Genomic DNA, 17,955 nt, shown 5'->3' on the forward strand with positions numbered 1-17,955 from the left:
GGAGTTAAATAAATCAAGACAATCCCTTCTAATTGTCCAACGAGATGGAAGACTAAACCGTGGGCATACTATAGAAAGAAAGTTTTTGAAACCCTCTCCCTCTACAATTTTAAAAGGTAGTTCATCCATAATTATCATACGAACCAATGCTTTTCTAACAGCATCTTTATCAAACACCCAAGTTGATAAATCCGTTGTTTCTTGGCTAACCTTCACAAATGTTAATTCTGATTGCTTCGGATTAGAAGTATTACCTCAAGGTCTTTTTAGGCATGCTTTCAAATGGTTATTCAAATTCGTTGTAGAACCCGAAGTTGATTCCATTGTGTAAGTAACATCACATGCATTGCACCTTGCTCTCTTCTCCCCCTCTTCAGTCACAAATTTGGTGAAATGGTTCCAACAAGCTGCCCTTGGAGTAATCTTTTTTCGAATATTTTCCTTGTTGTTGTTTGATCATCTCTACTTGGGGAAGAATTTTGTGAACTTTGAGTTGAACCATCTTGCTTTGGATCACTCATCTACAAGTAAACATTTGTTGCAATCACTAACCATGACCAAAAATTGGTTTAAAATCAAACTTAATAAATCAATTAAATTAAAAATTAATTAATATAATAGTACAACAAGATAAATTAAACAAAAAAAGTATGTTAAGCTACATTTTAAACTTTAAAGTTAGTTAATTGAAGCCTAAATTAATATAATAGTACAATAGCATAAATTAAACAAAAAAAGTCTATTAAGCTATCGTTTAAACTTTAAAGTTAGTTAATTGAAGCCTAAATTAATATAATAGTCCAAGTACAACAAAGATAAATTAAACAAAAAAAGTATGTTAAACCACAGTTTAAACTTTAAAGTTAGTTAATTGAAGCCTAAATTAATATAATAGTACAATAGCATAAATTAAACAAAAAAAAGTCGGTTAAACCACAGTTTAAACTTTAAAGTTAGTTAATTGAAGCCTAAATTAATATAATAGTACAACAAGATAAATTAATTAATTGAAGCCTAGTTTTCTTTATATCTAACTTGCCAAAAGATTTATTATTAAAAGATTTAGGTGTCTATTAAACTACAGTTTAAACTTTAAAATTAGTTAACAACTTAACATGGATTTAAAAGTTTGGTGGAGTGTTATTTTATTTATAAGGTTTGGTATTTAATATTTAATATTTTAATTTTTATTTATAATTTTATTCATCATTTAATGTTATTTTATTCATCATTTAATGTTATTTTATCGAATTGTATTAGCAAGTGGAAAATCCTTTAAAAAGAAGTACATTTTATGCATTTTTCTCTATTAATATTACGTTATTACTAATATTATATTATTACTAATATTACATTATTACTTTGGGAAATTAATTGGCTAAATTTTTCTCTATTAATACTACATTATTACTAATATTATATATTTATAGTAGGTTGTGCTTCTCGCTTAGTTATTAATAATAAAAAGAATTTTACATCTTCCAAAACAAAAAAGACAAACTCAATTAAAGGTTTCATTTTAATTATTTTAACAAGTGTAATTAAAGGTTTCATTTGAGTGGAGAGGTATCATTTTAATTATTTTAAAGCCAAAATGGCTTTACCAAGAGATTCCAAGAATTGCACTCAAAGTCTCAAATAAAATAAGTTAAATTCTTTCATTTTAAAAATTAGCCCGATGATGATTGTCTTTGTGCAGTGTGCCCTGTTCTACAACAAAGAAATGTAAGTGGAGAAGGAAAATAGAGCGAAAATCATTCAATAGAGTAAACAGATGCAAATAGAGCTAAAATCATTCAATAATTCAAAATATTTCAAGACAAACTTTAAAGATGCAAAAATTCGAGCTTACAATGGAAGAGAACAGACTGCCTCGGTCAGAAGGAACAGCAACTCGATTTGGAGGTAAGGATTTTGATTTGAAGGTTTATTTTAAGAAGAAGAAGAAGAAGAAGGGTTTATTTTATGGTTTTTTGAGAAAAATAAATTTTAGGGTTTGAACTTTGAATGGAATGAAAACAGAGAGAAGAAGAAAAATAAATAGGGGTTTGGACGATGGAATTTGTTGGGGGTGATTTGGGGGGAGGAATTGGGATTTGGGAAAATAAATCTTGGGGCATGGGTAGACGGACTTGAGGAAGTAGGAAAAAATAAAATGTTTGGGCTTGGGGGAAATTGGCAATTGGGTTAAAGATTTAAAAGTAATTAAGTAAAAGCCTATTAAAAAAATTTAAAAATAGAGTTTATATTCGGTTTATTCGAATTATTCAAGTTATTCGAATTCAAAAATTTAACTCGACTCAAACTCGAAATCCGAAAAAAAATTCGAGTTGATTCAATTAACTTGATTAACTCGATTCAAATAATTCGAAATTCAAATTTTTTTTTCAATTTTTTCAAATCGAATCGAATCTTGCTCACCCCTACTTGAGAACAAATTATGAAATCAAAAGATAAGCCCTAACACTCAAGTTGGACATAATTCAAAATTAATAGGGAAAAATCCAAAACAAAGTAATTGAACTCAAGACCTAAAACAAACATTTAAAGCACTTAACCACCAAACCAAATTAAATTATTTATCATAATTTATCAATCCAAACCTAATAAAATTTGGGGCGTTATAGTGCAGAAATTGACAAAGAGGATAGAGATTTAAGATGATCGTCGCATAGCAAATGAGAAGAGAATTCATGAGTCTCTTTGTCAGATTGTGAAAGAATTGGGCAAGGATCCAACAAATTATCCTACACTTTTACCGTCTTTGTTTGAAGCGAATGGCGAGTATCCACCACCTAATGTACCTAGGCACGAGGGAGGATAAAGATGATTAATGCTTATGTAAGTCTTCCAGATTTTCAGTCTGCATATGGATGTTAACTCTCAGTTCTATAGTAGACACAAGTTGGTAATAATAACTTCCATCTGGATTTTGTTAATTGGAGTGTTAACTCTCAATATATGTAGTAATTAGAGTGTTAGTTTGTCTGGATTGGTGTGTCTATGGTTTTTGGTATGTCTTTGGTCTGATATGATATGAAGTTTGTGTCTATGTTTTCTAGTGTGCTTGATAGCTATTATGCCTTGTTGTCTTCAAGTTGTTGAGTTTAATGTGCAGGAGTGATGGCCAGATAAAGTGCCCTAGAGAGTTTCGAGCAATTTGTGTGGGGGACTAATTCAAATCTATTTTTTGGACACTAGTGTGCATATGATGTTTGATTTTGTTGTATAAGTGAGCATTTAGTTGTTTTTTATGCTTGTCGACAGTTGTTATTGTAATGGACACCAATGTGCTGCACCTAGTGCTCTACTTATTTTCTTGTGCTTTATTTGGTTTCATTAAAAAAAAACTAGGCAATAGTTTGATTACATAAAAGAAATTGAGATCCATCAACAACCATCAAGACTTCCATGTGAATATTGCCAAACAGTTGGGGAAAGTAGAAAATATGGAAGAGATAAAAATAGGTATTAAGAGGTAGAATCGATTGCAACCAAATGGAAATCGTAAATTAAGATACGTTAATATTAATTATTTGCTAAAAATTGGAGTTTAAAAGCGAAAATAAAAAATAGAAAATTCAGGTGAAATTGGGTTGGGGCTTATTTAATTTTGGTGTCGAGTTTGGGGTAGGTTTTTCTTTTTTCTTTTTTTTTTTTTTATGTATTAAGCCAGATCGGGGTTAAGATAGGCGAAAATTCGCACTGTTTCCATCTCTAGCCATACCCATGTCCTCAAATTTTCAAATTTGACATGTCGATGTATCCATGTGGTATTACATTCTTATATTTAAAAGTTTTTTTTCCACTTTAATCTCTATTGTTATCAAAAGTTCACTTTTGTCCATGAATGTTAAAGAAAACCGGATGAAAAATCTAGCCAATTATAAAGTACCATGTATCAATTGTGGCATCACAATGACGTCATCATTTAAAAAATGCATTAAGTGGTAAAGATAATAATATAGATATATTTAAAAAATCAATGTGGGTGAGACAGTTTATATAATAACATTGAAATGTAGAAAATATCAAAATAAAAATTTGGTTAAAGTGATAAAAAAATTTATAGACGTTGATAATAGGGTTTCAAATTTCAACATTTGCAAATTTTATATTCGTTTTATTAAAAATGTGAAAAGATAAAAGTAATATAACTTATTTCAAATATGTAATGGTAGCTTAGTAATTTTTCAACTAAGTTGGTATCTGGTTGATTCATGACACTAATTAAGATTTAAATAATAGTATAGGTTTAAAGAAGGATGGATAGTAAAAGGATTGTCTTAGTAACTGTTATACCTTTCTCTTTATAGTTGAACTTTACTTTCACTCCTTTTATTACTAATCATTTTCTTGTATGAGAGTGTGTGGTCCTTTTTCTGATTGGTTGCGACATCTTTATTCATCGTCCCTATTACTTTGCTCTTGATTCAAATATTTGTTGGATTGTGATATTTATTTTAGAACACCAAACGAAACGTTGTGATAGGTAGTGATTGAATTTGGATATCTTAAAATATGTTTAAAAAGTCAGTTAGTAATTGAATTGAATTTAGATGTAGTTATTTGTAATTATATACTTGTGGCATATCTAAGTAACCACTGTAATTAGTGGGTCACACTAAATTGGGTATAATTGAAATGCTCGAATTACATTTCTCAATTCTCATGAGAATGTGAGAATTGAAGTAATTACAAACAGATACACTCAAATCCAAATAACTTTTATCTTTTCAAACATGTCCATTTGAGTTTAAAAACAATTGCCTTTATATAATAATAATAGGATTTTAATTTTAGAGCTTATATTTTATTTTTATTATTGATGAAATATAATCTCCTCTACATTTTAACATATTACATAATTAATTAAATTACATTATATTTTTTATACTAAATTTAACTAAATTATATAATATTTATTATTAATTATTTATACTCGATTAAGGATGAAACGATCATATATTTAATATTCTTGATTTTAGATACATGACAACGATGCAATTACGCAAGTCTAGAAAATTAAAATTTCTTGTTATTTTTCATCCAGTTCTTCACGACCCTTAATCTTTAGACTTCAATACTTTTTCCTAGGCTGATGTAACAAAATTTACAATTACATTTTATGAGTTATAATTGTACCTTATGAATATTTAATTCTTGGATTCCATTTGATCAAACATTCGACCTACGAGTCGGATAGTGAGTTAAATAATTTTAACATTTTAATTTTGAATACTAGTGGTTGATGATCTTATCAAGTTGATGGTATATTTTGATATAGAATATATCGTTCACTTAATTAAATATTCGTATGAAGTTTTGCTTCAGAATCAAAGAATAATAAAGCCCAACCCAAAGTCAGGTCTATAACTATAAATCCCCAAAATTGACCCCCAAAGTCAGGTCTATAGCTATAGACTTGGGCTAACTCCTCAATCGCTACCAAATTTAGAAAAATGGAAAACCAGCCCTTCCTCCAATATTTTTATGGCATTATATCCTTTCCTACAGCCTAAATATTGCAATATTTTCAAAAAAAAAAAATTATACTCATTGAAATAAAAATCATGATGGATGCACTTAAAACCTAAAACCTAAATTGAAATAATTAACAGCATTAACAGACGCCAACTTCCAAAAATGAAGTGAATTCAATGGCAAAACACTCCCTCTGCATATTTCACATCCCAACCGTCGTTCTTGCTTTTTTGCTTTTCTTGTTTTTCAGAGTGGCTGGCTTCCGTTGCTTCTTGTATTCTTCATATAACTGTAGGGCTGATGTTGTCCGATCCAACTCACCCCTTAATCTCTCGTTCTCTTTAATGTCCCAAAGAAGAATGAAATGCCTTCTGAGCTTCTTGCTCACCTCATTTTCATCTACCGGAGGAGGTTCAACACTAGCCAATGTTGAGGCAAGTGCAGTGCTTCTGCCTTTCCTCTTATTTGACTTCTGTGTACCGCCCTGTTGGTTGTACTCGAATGACCCCGCTTCCAGCAACAAGTTCTTAAAAGCTTGTTGAGGAGAAATGGAGATATAAACCTGGTTCTGTGCAGAATTCATGCTTGAGATGCCTGATGCCAGTGTTGAAATGGCCGGATGATAGTGTTTAGATAGAAGATTTAGTTCCCAAAGTACCGAAGCAAGTGCACCACTTAAGCTGGGATCTGAGCCATATGGTTGGTATTTCTGTTTTTACATTTATTACAATGTCAAAACAAAAGCAAAATCCAACAATTACATCCATGTTACTTAAATAACCAAATTCATAAACTAGTGTTTCTTCTACCAATTAATCAAAATAGTAACTAAACGGACATCAAACCCTTCTTTTTTGACACAATGGAGGTCAAAGTTTTGGGCTAGGAGTAGCATATGTTGGAAATCAAACCCCAGACCAATCAGCTAGCCTAAATTGCGGATTAGAGGGCTAATACTACAGCCTAATTTGCAGATTAAAGCACTAACCCAAATCAAATTGCCACAAAATGTTCACTAACTAAAAATTTCACGCTTCAATTCCTATATCTCTTCTGATCATTCTTCCCATTAATGACTCGCAAAGCATATAGGAATAGAACATTGTAAAAAGAATGACAATGAATTTGCTGGGATATAGGAATAGGACGTTAATGCAGCAAGTGTCACTTTCAACAAAAAGCATATGAGAACTTATTCTATCATTTAAAGAGTAACAGAATAACTTACAGCAATAGATCCTGACACAGAGCCACCACCAGCATCATTTTCTAATAGGTTTCGGCACTTCACATTTCTCTGAAGAAGCTGTTTTAATGTTACCAATGCTGCAAATCCGAAAAGGAAAACCAAATAAAAGAAAAAGAAAAAGGCCTTAACAAAACCATAAAAAAGCACTAGAAATCAAATTGTCCAACTATTCAAATAAGTAAACCCACCAGCCATGGATTCAGCAGATCCAAAGCACAAAGCGAATGTGGCTAAGCGTTTTATGAATGCAGCTGCCTTTTGCATGTCATGTTGCCTATCATCACATAGCATTATCTTAAGAGCCTCAGCTAAAACTTCACCTTCATCTCTGCAACATAGACAAAAGCAAAAAATTAACACCGGCTACACGCTTTGCAGTTTTTCCTCTGGTGACTGGCTTTTCTTAAAAGAAAATAAACCTGTTCTTGTTTCAGAAAGTTGATTTCAGCTTTTGAAAGCGTTTGCAATAAGCTAGTCTCAACCAGATTTTGCAGCTAGAAAAGAATTTGAGAAAGCTATATTTACTCCTAAGCTCTGATATTCATTAGAAAATATTTATGGAGCAGCAATATCCTACTAACCTTCCAGGCCTGAATTCAAGTACAAGATTGTAAAGCTGGACAAAAAAATCTTGTAAATCAACATTCAAAGCATCAAGATTGCCCCTCATAACTTTAAAAGCAACAATGCAGCAGCGAAGGCGCTCAGACACAGTCAAATTTTGCACTTTCTGGGCAGAACTATCTGAGCTGCTACCTCTAGCAGCAAGCCTTTTCAAATAATTCATAAGATCTCCAATGTAATCCATGTCGATCAGATGAGAAAACTTTCCCAAACCACTTAAACAAGGAGCTAGAAGAGGATGTGCCCCAGACCCACCAGAAGTTATATTACCATTTGCTTCAGAACTGGAAAGAAAATGACAGAATTAACTGGTTTGCTAGATATTTTTAATTATCAAGATAAGACTTGAAAACTTCATATTAAATAAAAACCAAATTGGTATAAATATTCATATGGTAATTACTTTATTATTTCGTCAGTATTAACCATCCTAATCCACCATTGTTTGGAAATCTCAACCAACGTTAACAAAATTTCACTCTTTTTTTGACAAAGACAATCTGTTTCATCTATATTACTACATTCTGATACATTTTTTCCCCTCTTATGGTTATGAAACACATACCAAAACTTAAGGAAATTTTAAGATATCATACAAAGACTAGTAATTAAACAAAACGAGATAGGTGTAAAGATTCATCTCTCATCACTTTATTTCACATATAAAGTAGGAAGAAATCCTGACAAAATACTAATAGTAACCATCTACAGTTAATACAACCCTCCCTCCCTCACACCCACACAGAGAGACAGGATCCTGATCATGTATTTTGTTAACAAGAGGGAACAAGTTTGGTTGGGATTGGGTGAGGTTCAATAAAAGAGCCGCCTATCAGAGAAACACAATGACCCAGAAACGGCAGTACTGAAAAGTGCAGGAATTCGTTTTTGCAATTGGTTAACAAATTCTATCTCAACATACACTACATCTGTCAAATATATAAGAGATTTTTCAATTTCTTAATGCATCTTTTTTTAAGGACAGGGGGTGTTGGAATCTAAACTTTGAACCTCAGTTGGAGTCATCAACCTCTAAATTAAAGGTCGCTGGAAATTAAATTTCATGCTATTTTCGGTTCATGTTTATGGTTTTCTCTTATCCTCCATTATTGATCAATAGGATAACTAGGCAGCATATCACACTGCCTTAAACAAATTGTAACTGAAAAACTCACAGAGTTCCAATAACCAACCACACTGTTCATTGTAATTGTGTAATGAGTAAGGACCAACACACCTGGCTACAGAAGATTGCATGGTATGCCTCAAGATGCGGAAATATGTCTCAAATACAGCAGAAAGTGTCTCAGATTGCATCCTCTTCCGTTCCTCAACATCTGGAGTATAGGAAACAGCTTTATAGTCTGCAGCAACCTGAGCAAAGCATTCAAGCATCAATGCAGTAATATTTATAAAAAGAAAGGTAAAGCAAACATAAAAGAATTATAGCTATTTTGGGGATACCTCTTCCTTCATCTTAGCTATAGTCTCTTGCTTACTTCTCTTTCTGTCATTTCCTTGAGGCTGATTTGACTCCTCAAAATTCTTTCTCTTTTTATTTTTCTTGTTCTTCATTTTGTTATTACCTTCTTGAACTTCAGGCTTCCCAAGATCATCATCAAATGACAAAGACATTAAAACCTGAAAAGTATCGAAAATTAACCAAAGAAAAAGGAAGTAAGGAGCAGGTAGACAGTTACACAAAAAAGTACATATCATGTGAATTAATAAGGAAACAGTTATCAGTAGCTAATTTGATAAACGGCCACCTGGCAGATTATCAGTTAAAAAGAGAGGATGACATTTCCACATCTTATTAACATCTTAAAGACAAACATTCATAATACAATCTGAAGTCTTCAGTTGCCGAGCTCCAACTGGCATTCCATATAACAACTTCAAATCCCTTTTATGTGAGAAAAGGTGGAGAAACAAAATGGAAAAGGAACTTGAACAAAGTCAGTATCTTCTATAGCAAGGTTATGGAATTAAAACAGATTCTAATCATGCAACTATTTCAGCTTACCATTATTTGCACAAAAAGCAAAAGGCATACAAATAACCATAAATGCAGCAGAAATGTATTCAATACCTCAACAGAATCAGGATGCAATTGACAGTCATGAACCTTGACGTGATCTGCAATCAACCGAACAGCCTCAACAGTAGCTTCACCACCATGTTTCCCCTCACTGGTAAAAAGTGACTTAATTGTTGAACAACAAATTCTCCTGTAAACAAGTAGTAGGCCCTTTAGAAAAAAGCAACAAAAATGTACTTCATGCAATCATCACTGAAGCAACAATAGTGGCATGTTTCAAGTAGGGTGCAAGACATAACTATCCAAGGTTATCCAGGATGCGCAGAAAACTCAAATATGAATGGAAGAGAACATTACAATTTTCATTGATGATATTAAAGTGACATCTGCCAGAAATAAAGTGAAACAATGCACTGTAGTCTACTCCATACTTCGTATGGATTTGGCCTTTTGGCAAGGATTAACAGATTAACACAGTGGCTGAGTAGCAGACAAGTAACAGGACCTTTCTTTAAAAGGAAGCAACAGACAATTACCATTCCTCTATGCATGAAATGATCATAGGAAAGGTATGGATGTTTAATAGGATTAATTTTCTTTAGCATAAGCTCAAGCTCATTAGATAAGGTGATATGAAATTATCGGCTGGTTTATGATTTGACTTCTCAACTATTTCTGAAACACCATCTCTCAAAGTTGATTTTAGAAGTTCTTTTATTCAAAGATTCATTATGATTAATAAGATTAGAATAAAACTTAACCTATATCCCCTCTTCCTATTAATCAGTTAGATAACTGTAATATTTCTTGTTTTGGCTTTTTTAAAGCCCATCTATTTATTTATGAGCACAGCAAATTCTACTCACTCAAAAGGATGAAATTTTATAACAATAAAGGCGGTGATAGGAAGGAAATGAAGTGAAGGGGAGGAGAGAGTTGGTGGCAGCTGAAAAACCACTTGATCATGCAGCAGCAAAACATTAGGCTAAAACACGTCTAGCAATTAAGCTAAAGGAAGTCTTTTAGATACTTTAATCTATGCTTCTTATAACTCTGTTTCAAGAGAAGAAGTGCTGAAAAATAGTTATGTACCAATGAAATGACTCCTCCAAGTCTATTTCTTATCACTGGAATAAAGTAGCAAAAGATATGCAATGCAAATAGGTTCTACAAACTAAATCCTGATCTTACAAATATGGAAAGTAACAATCAAAAAGAAAAGAACAACAAACGTAAACCAGCTATGCCATCAATCTTCCGAAATCTCAAGCTTAAAGTTTTAAAATGACCTAACATTTAAGACCAATTAGCAACAAGCCACGTGATTAATGAAGCCCATACATCAGAGGAGTAGACCAAATACATTAGATGAGAGTATTAAATTGCTTCCATGAAATTCGACATGCCAGTCCAAAAGATAGTTATAGGAGGATTTTCACATTGAAACAAGCTTTCATTTTCCTCAACAGTTTAGTCATTGGTACATATGTCAATCTCCTATAGTAGGTTTTAGAATTTTGAAAAACAAGTAAGCTGACCTTTTGTATCAATTTTACGTCATTGTGCTATCCAAGCTCAAATTATTCTACTAATATATTAAATACATTTTAATAACATCAAAACTTATAAGGCCTTTGACAAATTACTTGAGGATTTTTAACATTTCAAAGAACATCAATACAGTATACCTTACAACATCATCTGAGGAGCCTATGTTTCTGACAACAGCTACTAACAAGCTTTCTCTGAAGTTGAAGTGAGGAACAGCATCAAGCAAAGTACAAATACAACGAACCACAACATGATGAAACCTGGGCTGCTTTTCTAATGCTAACAACTTCTGCAGGTATCCCTGTTGCATATTCCCATGAATAGTATGAAAGATGCATGCCCAAATTAATAACAAGTTATTGCACTAAAAATAAACTTGAGTGATGTGGAAACATCAAATCTTATTATTAGACATACTATAAAACCAGCTAAAAGTTGGAATGCCCATAACATATCTTCACAATAGACCAATGCTTCTACAACCTTTTCATATTCATCAGCACATAATATGGTTGCACAAATCCATAGGCCAACTAAACCGTGTTGAAAGCTTTCAGATAACGGTGATCTTTCTAAAAGAAAATGTGGCAGAAAACCCTGTTTAATTCTGCTGAATACCCACAACATGCAAACTCCACTCAAGAACTGATCATATAAAGTTAGCAGTTCAAACCTTGTAAGCAGAAAGAAGTGTTGATTCATAGAATCGCATTTTCTTAACTTCCTTGGAAACTTTCATTTCTAGCTCTTTTTCAGTAGGTAGCCTAATCCGATAGCTGTATTTAGCACATTCAAAAGTTGAGTAAAAATATAAATATAATGCAGTGAAAAGGAAGATTAATTAAAAGTAGTAATTAAGGGGCAGTAGAGAAGAAAAAAAACTATAGGTACCCTGGAATAATGTCTTTGAAGACAGCCAACAAGGACAGCAGTCCAAGCTTTACAATTGAGTGATCACCATCTTTGGCAAATTGCAAAATATCTTTCAGAGACTTAATGTTTGCCTCTGGGTCTGCAAGTAGTGCCATTCCAAGCTCAGCTAGCTTACGCTTTTTGGCTTCAAATGCTTCCTCAGCCGTGAGGTCTTCTTTTACCTCTGCCTAAAAGACAAGCACTCTTAGAATATTGAATATATATTGGACCATTTGACTCCTAGACGTTCTCTAAGAAAGATCACCAATATTGTCTGAGACACTAGTGTAAAATCTAATATTCATAGTTTTTTGTTTAAATTGAAAGATACATAGAAGAGCAATCTAACAACATACTAGTGCAGCTTCTTGTTGAGTTGGTTGCACTTCTTCAGTTTTAGCCAATTCCTTCCCCATTTTCTTGGCCTCTTTCTTTGTTTTTTTAAGCTTTGCTCTCCTTTCAGCTTTCGTCAGCTTAACTACGCTCTTATCAACGTCTCCTTCATTTTCAGTCACTTCTGCTGTCTGGGAAACTGCATTATATAACAGCATAAACCATTTCATTCTCTTCCATAAGTGAAGACACTTTCTTTAGCACTGAAAGAAAGTAAAATAACTTTTTTCCATTTTTTTCCAAGAAAAGAATAAGATACATGTACGGTAGTAGACTTCTCCATCCAAACTCTTGACAGGAAGGGCATCAACAGGGTCAACTTGAACAACACTTTTCTCATTCTCTTTCTGCTCCAATGTCTTCCTTCTTCGTTTCTCATACAAAGCCTCCAAAGCATCTTCATTCACACCCTCCACCCGAGTGACTTGCCTATCCACAAAACAAAGTTCAATGGAAATATCTAATTCCCATTTCAAGTTGCCACAGTCGAATGCCGTTTTTAAATTTTAACTAATTTACACTATCCAAATATCAAATCAAAGCATGTATAACCAAAACAGAAATTAAATCGACAAATAACAAATGATTTTATTTTTATAACTAAAAATAGAAGTTGAATTTGAAAATTGAGGAAAAAGAGAAGAAATGGACTTGTTAATAGAATGAGTGTCCAAGCGAGAGACGAAGCCAGCGTAGTCTTTGTTTTCATCCACGAATTGAAGGTCCTCGTCAGAGACTTCAATATCATCATCTGCTATTTCTGGTGGGAGTTCCGGCGGCAGAATTATCTGCTTCCGCTGCTTGCCCTTCCCCTTCCCCTTCCCCATGGCAATTTTATTATTATTATTTTTACTTTCTGAATTAGATACACATACGAAATTTATATCTGCAGCAAGGAGGGATGCTAGGGTTTAGGGTTTATCCCTGTTTGGAAACTTTAGCCCACGTCCAATCTGGTCGAGTCGGGCTTGCAGCTAATATCTCGGTCTTCAATAAAATCAACCTTTTGAAAAGGAAACTATTTAAGTAAATATATTTGATATGATATGATATGATACTTTTATTCAAAATTTGATATCTTATTTATTAGTAAATATATTTATATAAAAGTAAATTTATAAATTAGGGAAAATAAACTGAATTTATCAATGCTTTTCAAAAATACTTTCTTCATTCTCGATGATTAAACGTTGTTGTTTTTATTTTTGTGACCTAAATTCGATTATCTTCTTAACTTTTTATTTTTTTATTTTTTCATGTTATTTTAAGTTTTTTTACATGTTTCAAGCCCTTTTACTTTTAATTAATAAATATGTTTCCAAGTTTTTATTTTACTTTAATTTCAATTTTTAATTAATAATTTTTTATATAAAATAATAAATATGTAATTATACAATTAATACATATATCATTATATTAAAATTTAATGAACCAAATACATAAATGTAATTTTTTTCGGGATTTTAGTTAGTACTTTCTTCCAATAACAAACGTTGTAATATTACATTTTTAGTAATTATATTCCCAAAATCACATCACATTGAAATATTATCATGAGAATGTACCAAACGTCACTTATGAGTAAAATAAATGAAAGCAAATTACATTTAAGATGAGTTTGGACATCACATTAATTGGATGAAAATGTAATTATTAAGATGGTATTTTTATTTTGCAATTGTAAAGAATTATACTTCCTTAATTACAAAAAAGATATAATTTTTATTCTTAAATTATATTTTCATCCAATTACTCTATTGTGTTTAAAGTTTAAACACAAAATATGTTTAACTAATAGAGTACAATTACATCATAATTTCCTATGTTATTTGTAAGGCCCAAATTCTACCCGTGCCCAAATTAAATAACCCCAAAAAATAAAAATAAAATAAGCCCAAAAATACAATGGCCCAAACGGCCCAATGAAAAAAAAAACCCTAGCCCAAACAACATTAACATTTTCGGCAGAAAGGAGCAAGCCCTAACCCTCTTCAGCCGCCACACCTAGGCCTGCCGTTGTTGCCGCCTCACGCCAGCCCCCTCCACAAGCATCGCACGCCTCTGACACCTGCAGATAGAAATTAATGCAAAGCAACAGAAGAATCTAACAAAATAAAGAGTAAAAAAACAAAAAAAATGATGAAAAGCAACAGTTGTAATATAGCTATAAAAGCCGAAGTATCCTCTTGTATTTTTTTTACGAACACTAGAAATTAAAAAGCAACACGGAAATATTAAAAGGTGTATATCAATCTTTAAACCGTTTTTTTTCTTTTTTCTTTTTCTTTTTTGCTTATTTTTTTATTATTTCAGTGTATTTTATTTTACCCTTTTTTTTTCTTTTTTCTTTTGCATTCAAAATAAAAAATATATAAGAAAAGAGAAGAATGAGAAACTCACCTCCCCGTGGTTGCTTGTCGTCGGCCACCAATACGTTACAGAACATGGAGAAGAAACAAAACGAGAGTTTCAGGCAGTAAGCCCAACGATGGAGGGAGGTGGCAACGCAAGTCCAACCACCCCTTTTAGAAAAAGAGGTCACCATACTTTTTATCAATACTTTGAAAGCCCCATTCATCAACCACATGTTGGGGAGTGCCCAACAAGAGCTTCTCGGATATGGTAATGTCTGGTGAAATGATTGAAAATGCAATAAGAAGCGGTAAAATAGACGCGAGGGAAAGCTCCAAAAGACCAGCCCCAAGGAAAAAGGAAAGCGAGGTGAACAACATAAGCACATATAGTAAGAGTTATTCGAAACCGATCATTGTTGGCCCTCCAAGAAGGTAGCCACTAGACATCAAGGCCCTCAAGGCAAGAGCCCAACACTAGGCCTAACACAGAGAGACTTCAATTCACGCCCATTCCAATAACATACAAGGAACTGTATCAGAATCTGTTCGATGCACACGTGGTGTCTCCATTTTATCTGAAACCCATGCAACCTCCGTACCCCAAATGGTACGACGTGAATGCCCAATGTGAATACCATGTAGGGATAATGGGGCACTCGATTAAGAACTGCACTGCGTTTAAGAAGGTGGTTGAAAGACTCATAGATGGGGATTATAAAGCTTGACGACCCATCAGGACCAAACGTAGCAGGAAATTCGTTACCCAATCATTTTGATAAAGGGGTAAACGCGATAATTGAGAGTGGGGGAAGGAGAATCAAAGATGACATTACGGAGGTAAAGACCCCATTGAAATGGGTTTGGGAACGAATGATAAATGGAGGTTTAATCAAGCAAGAATCAAAGGACAGGCCCGAAGGAGCAGGGAAATATTGTGAGTTCCATGCCAAAAAGGGCCATGATATTCAAAACTACACTGAGTTCAAGGCCATGGTACAAAATCTGATGAACAACAAAGAGTTGGAGTTTTATAAAGAGATCAAAGGATTAAAGGAGGGAGAAGTTTATGCCTCGGAGGTAGGATTTACTGGAAAAGCCCAAAAGGTTAATCACCCGGTGGTGATTATTTCGCGGCCAAGGAACATAGAAGCTGGAATACAAATAGCGGGGAAAGTCATAATCCAAAAACATGTATCCTTTCCATACAATGATAACAAAAGGATTCCTTAGAATTATGACTGCAACGTGACGATCCCGGGAGAGGAGAACCTGGTAAACGCTTCAAAGGAGGGAAATGATGTAGGCTTCTATACACGTAGTGGAAAACGCTACGATCCAGCAAATGCAGGAGTGGAGCCCATAAAAGGAAAAGCCTTGGCAGTTGAGCAAGAAAAAACAAAGACGTCCAGAACTGAATCGCATGTTAACAAACCGGTGACTGAAAGCGAGGCTAGAGAATTCTTAAAATTCTTAAAGCATAGCGAGTATAGCGTGGTGGAACAACTGCATAAGCAACCGACTCGCATCTCAGTGTTCGAGTTACTTCTAAGTTTGGAGACGCACCGTAATGCGTTGATAAAAGTACTAAATGAGACTTATGTTGCTAACGATATCTCAGTGAACAAGTCGGATCGCCTAGTTAACAATATAAGTGCTGACAATTTCATCTTCTTTAGTGATGATGAAATACCGTCGGGGGGAAGAGGAGCCACCAAAGCCCTACATATCACCACTCGCTGCAAGGGATACACATTGTCAGGGGTGTTAATCGATAATGGATCGGCTTTAAATGTCTTACCCTTATCCACCTTAAACAGGTTGCCAGTGGATGACTCTAACATGAAATCACCAGAATATAGTGAGAGCATTTGACGGCACTGAAAGGACGGTAATGGAAAGAATAGAAATACCCCTTTTGATTGGCCCGAATACGTACGAGGTAGATTTCTTGGTAATGGATATCAAGCCTTCGTATAATTGCTTGTTGGGAAGACCCTGGATTCATTCAGCAGGAGCGGTGCCTTCATCATTGCACCAAAAGTTGAAATTGGTGACTGAAGGTGGGCTGGTTACGATAAGCGCTGAAGAAGACATCATTGCGTCGGTAACCAGCGATGCGCCATATTTAGGAACGGACGATGAGGCAATTGAAAGTTCCTTTCGATTTTGGAATTCGTAAACGCAACCTTTGTTGTTGAAGGGAATAAGATCCCAAGGCCCAACATATCCAAAACCACGAGGATGAGACTGCAAATGACAGTTGGGAAAGGAGTCTTACCTAGGAAAGGACTCGGAAAGTGCCTTCAAGGAAGGGTAGAGACACCAATAATGAAGGATAAACGGACCGTTTTGGCTTAGGGTTTAAGCCAAATGCAAATCAAAGAAGGAAAGAGTTGGAAATGAGGCACGAAAAGAGGAGGGCGCGTCTGAGCAGAAGAAAAATTGATTGGAAACCTATGACCTTCCCCCACATATCCAGAACCTTCGTATCAGGGGGAACCATTTATCCTGAACGAAGGACACCATAAAGAAATACTGCAGAAGAAATGTTAGAAAACCTGAACATCAATGTCATATTCAAAGAAGAACTCGAAGAAGAAAGTATGTCAGGCATCCGCCCTTACGAGCCTAGAAGTGTTCTAGACAACTAGACTATAGAAGAGATCCCTGTAACATTTAGAACTAATTCAGAGTAATATTTAGAAATCACTTATTGCTCTAAGCCTGAAGGCAATAAGAATCTTATGAAAAAAGCACATGTCCAAAATCTTATTTCAATGAAAACATATCATTCAGTTTCACTTTGAGCAAATATTCTTTCATTCTTTTCATTCCATTTATAATCATACTGTGCATACAACTATTCTTAGATTCTTCTTTCTTTGGACCTCCCTTCGTCCTAATAACAGGTCTTCAGATATCAACGATGTGAGCGACGCTGTTACTAACTCAGGGTCCCTATTTGAACAAGACATGAGTACGGATGATCCTTAGGATTTTGAAGATGACCAAGACAGTGTTTTATCTACTGATTTGTTAAGAATGGTAGAGCAAGAAGAAAAACAAATCTTACCTTATAAGGAATCAGTAGAAGTCGTGAGCTTAGGAGAGGGAAGAGAGGTAAAAATTGACGTTTTCATTACCGAAGAAACAAGGCGAGACCTCGTTGGGTTGCTTCAAGAGTTTAAAGATGTCTTCGCATGGTCCTATCAAGACATGCCCGGTCTAAGTACCGATATTGTGGTACATCAACTACCCATAAAGGAAGAATGTAAACCAGTCCAACAAAAGCTCCGAAGGATGAGACCTGATGTCTTGCTGAAAATAAAAGAAGAAGTTAAGAAGCA

At 34.0% G+C, this 17,955-nt stretch overlaps 1 protein-coding gene across 1 annotated transcript; it reads right to left on the bottom strand.

The window, feature by feature from the left end:
* Positions 1-5,344: 5,344 nt before the first annotated feature.
* On the bottom strand, positions 5,345-13,243 carry LOC105783301 (nucleolar complex-associated protein 3). The gene is made up of 13 exons (XM_012608676.2): positions 12,906-13,243; positions 12,514-12,683; positions 12,218-12,393; positions 11,841-12,049; positions 11,623-11,725; positions 11,087-11,250; positions 9,450-9,588; positions 8,822-8,998; positions 8,595-8,731; positions 7,315-7,641; positions 6,922-7,061; positions 6,713-6,810; positions 5,345-6,193 (listed from the first exon to the last, which is right to left on the bottom strand). Exons 1-13 carry the CDS (start codon positions 13,079-13,081, stop codon positions 5,687-5,689), a joined length of 2,523 nt encoding a protein of 840 aa, XP_012464130.1. The 5' UTR covers positions 13,082-13,243; the 3' UTR covers positions 5,345-5,686.
* Between the last annotated feature and the right edge of the window lie 4,712 nt (positions 13,244-17,955).

This window comes from Gossypium raimondii, chromosome 13, assembly GCF_025698545.1.
Source record: "Gossypium raimondii isolate GPD5lz chromosome 13, ASM2569854v1, whole genome shotgun sequence".
In the NCBI taxonomy this organism is placed as follows: domain Eukaryota; kingdom Viridiplantae; phylum Streptophyta; class Magnoliopsida; order Malvales; family Malvaceae; genus Gossypium; species Gossypium raimondii.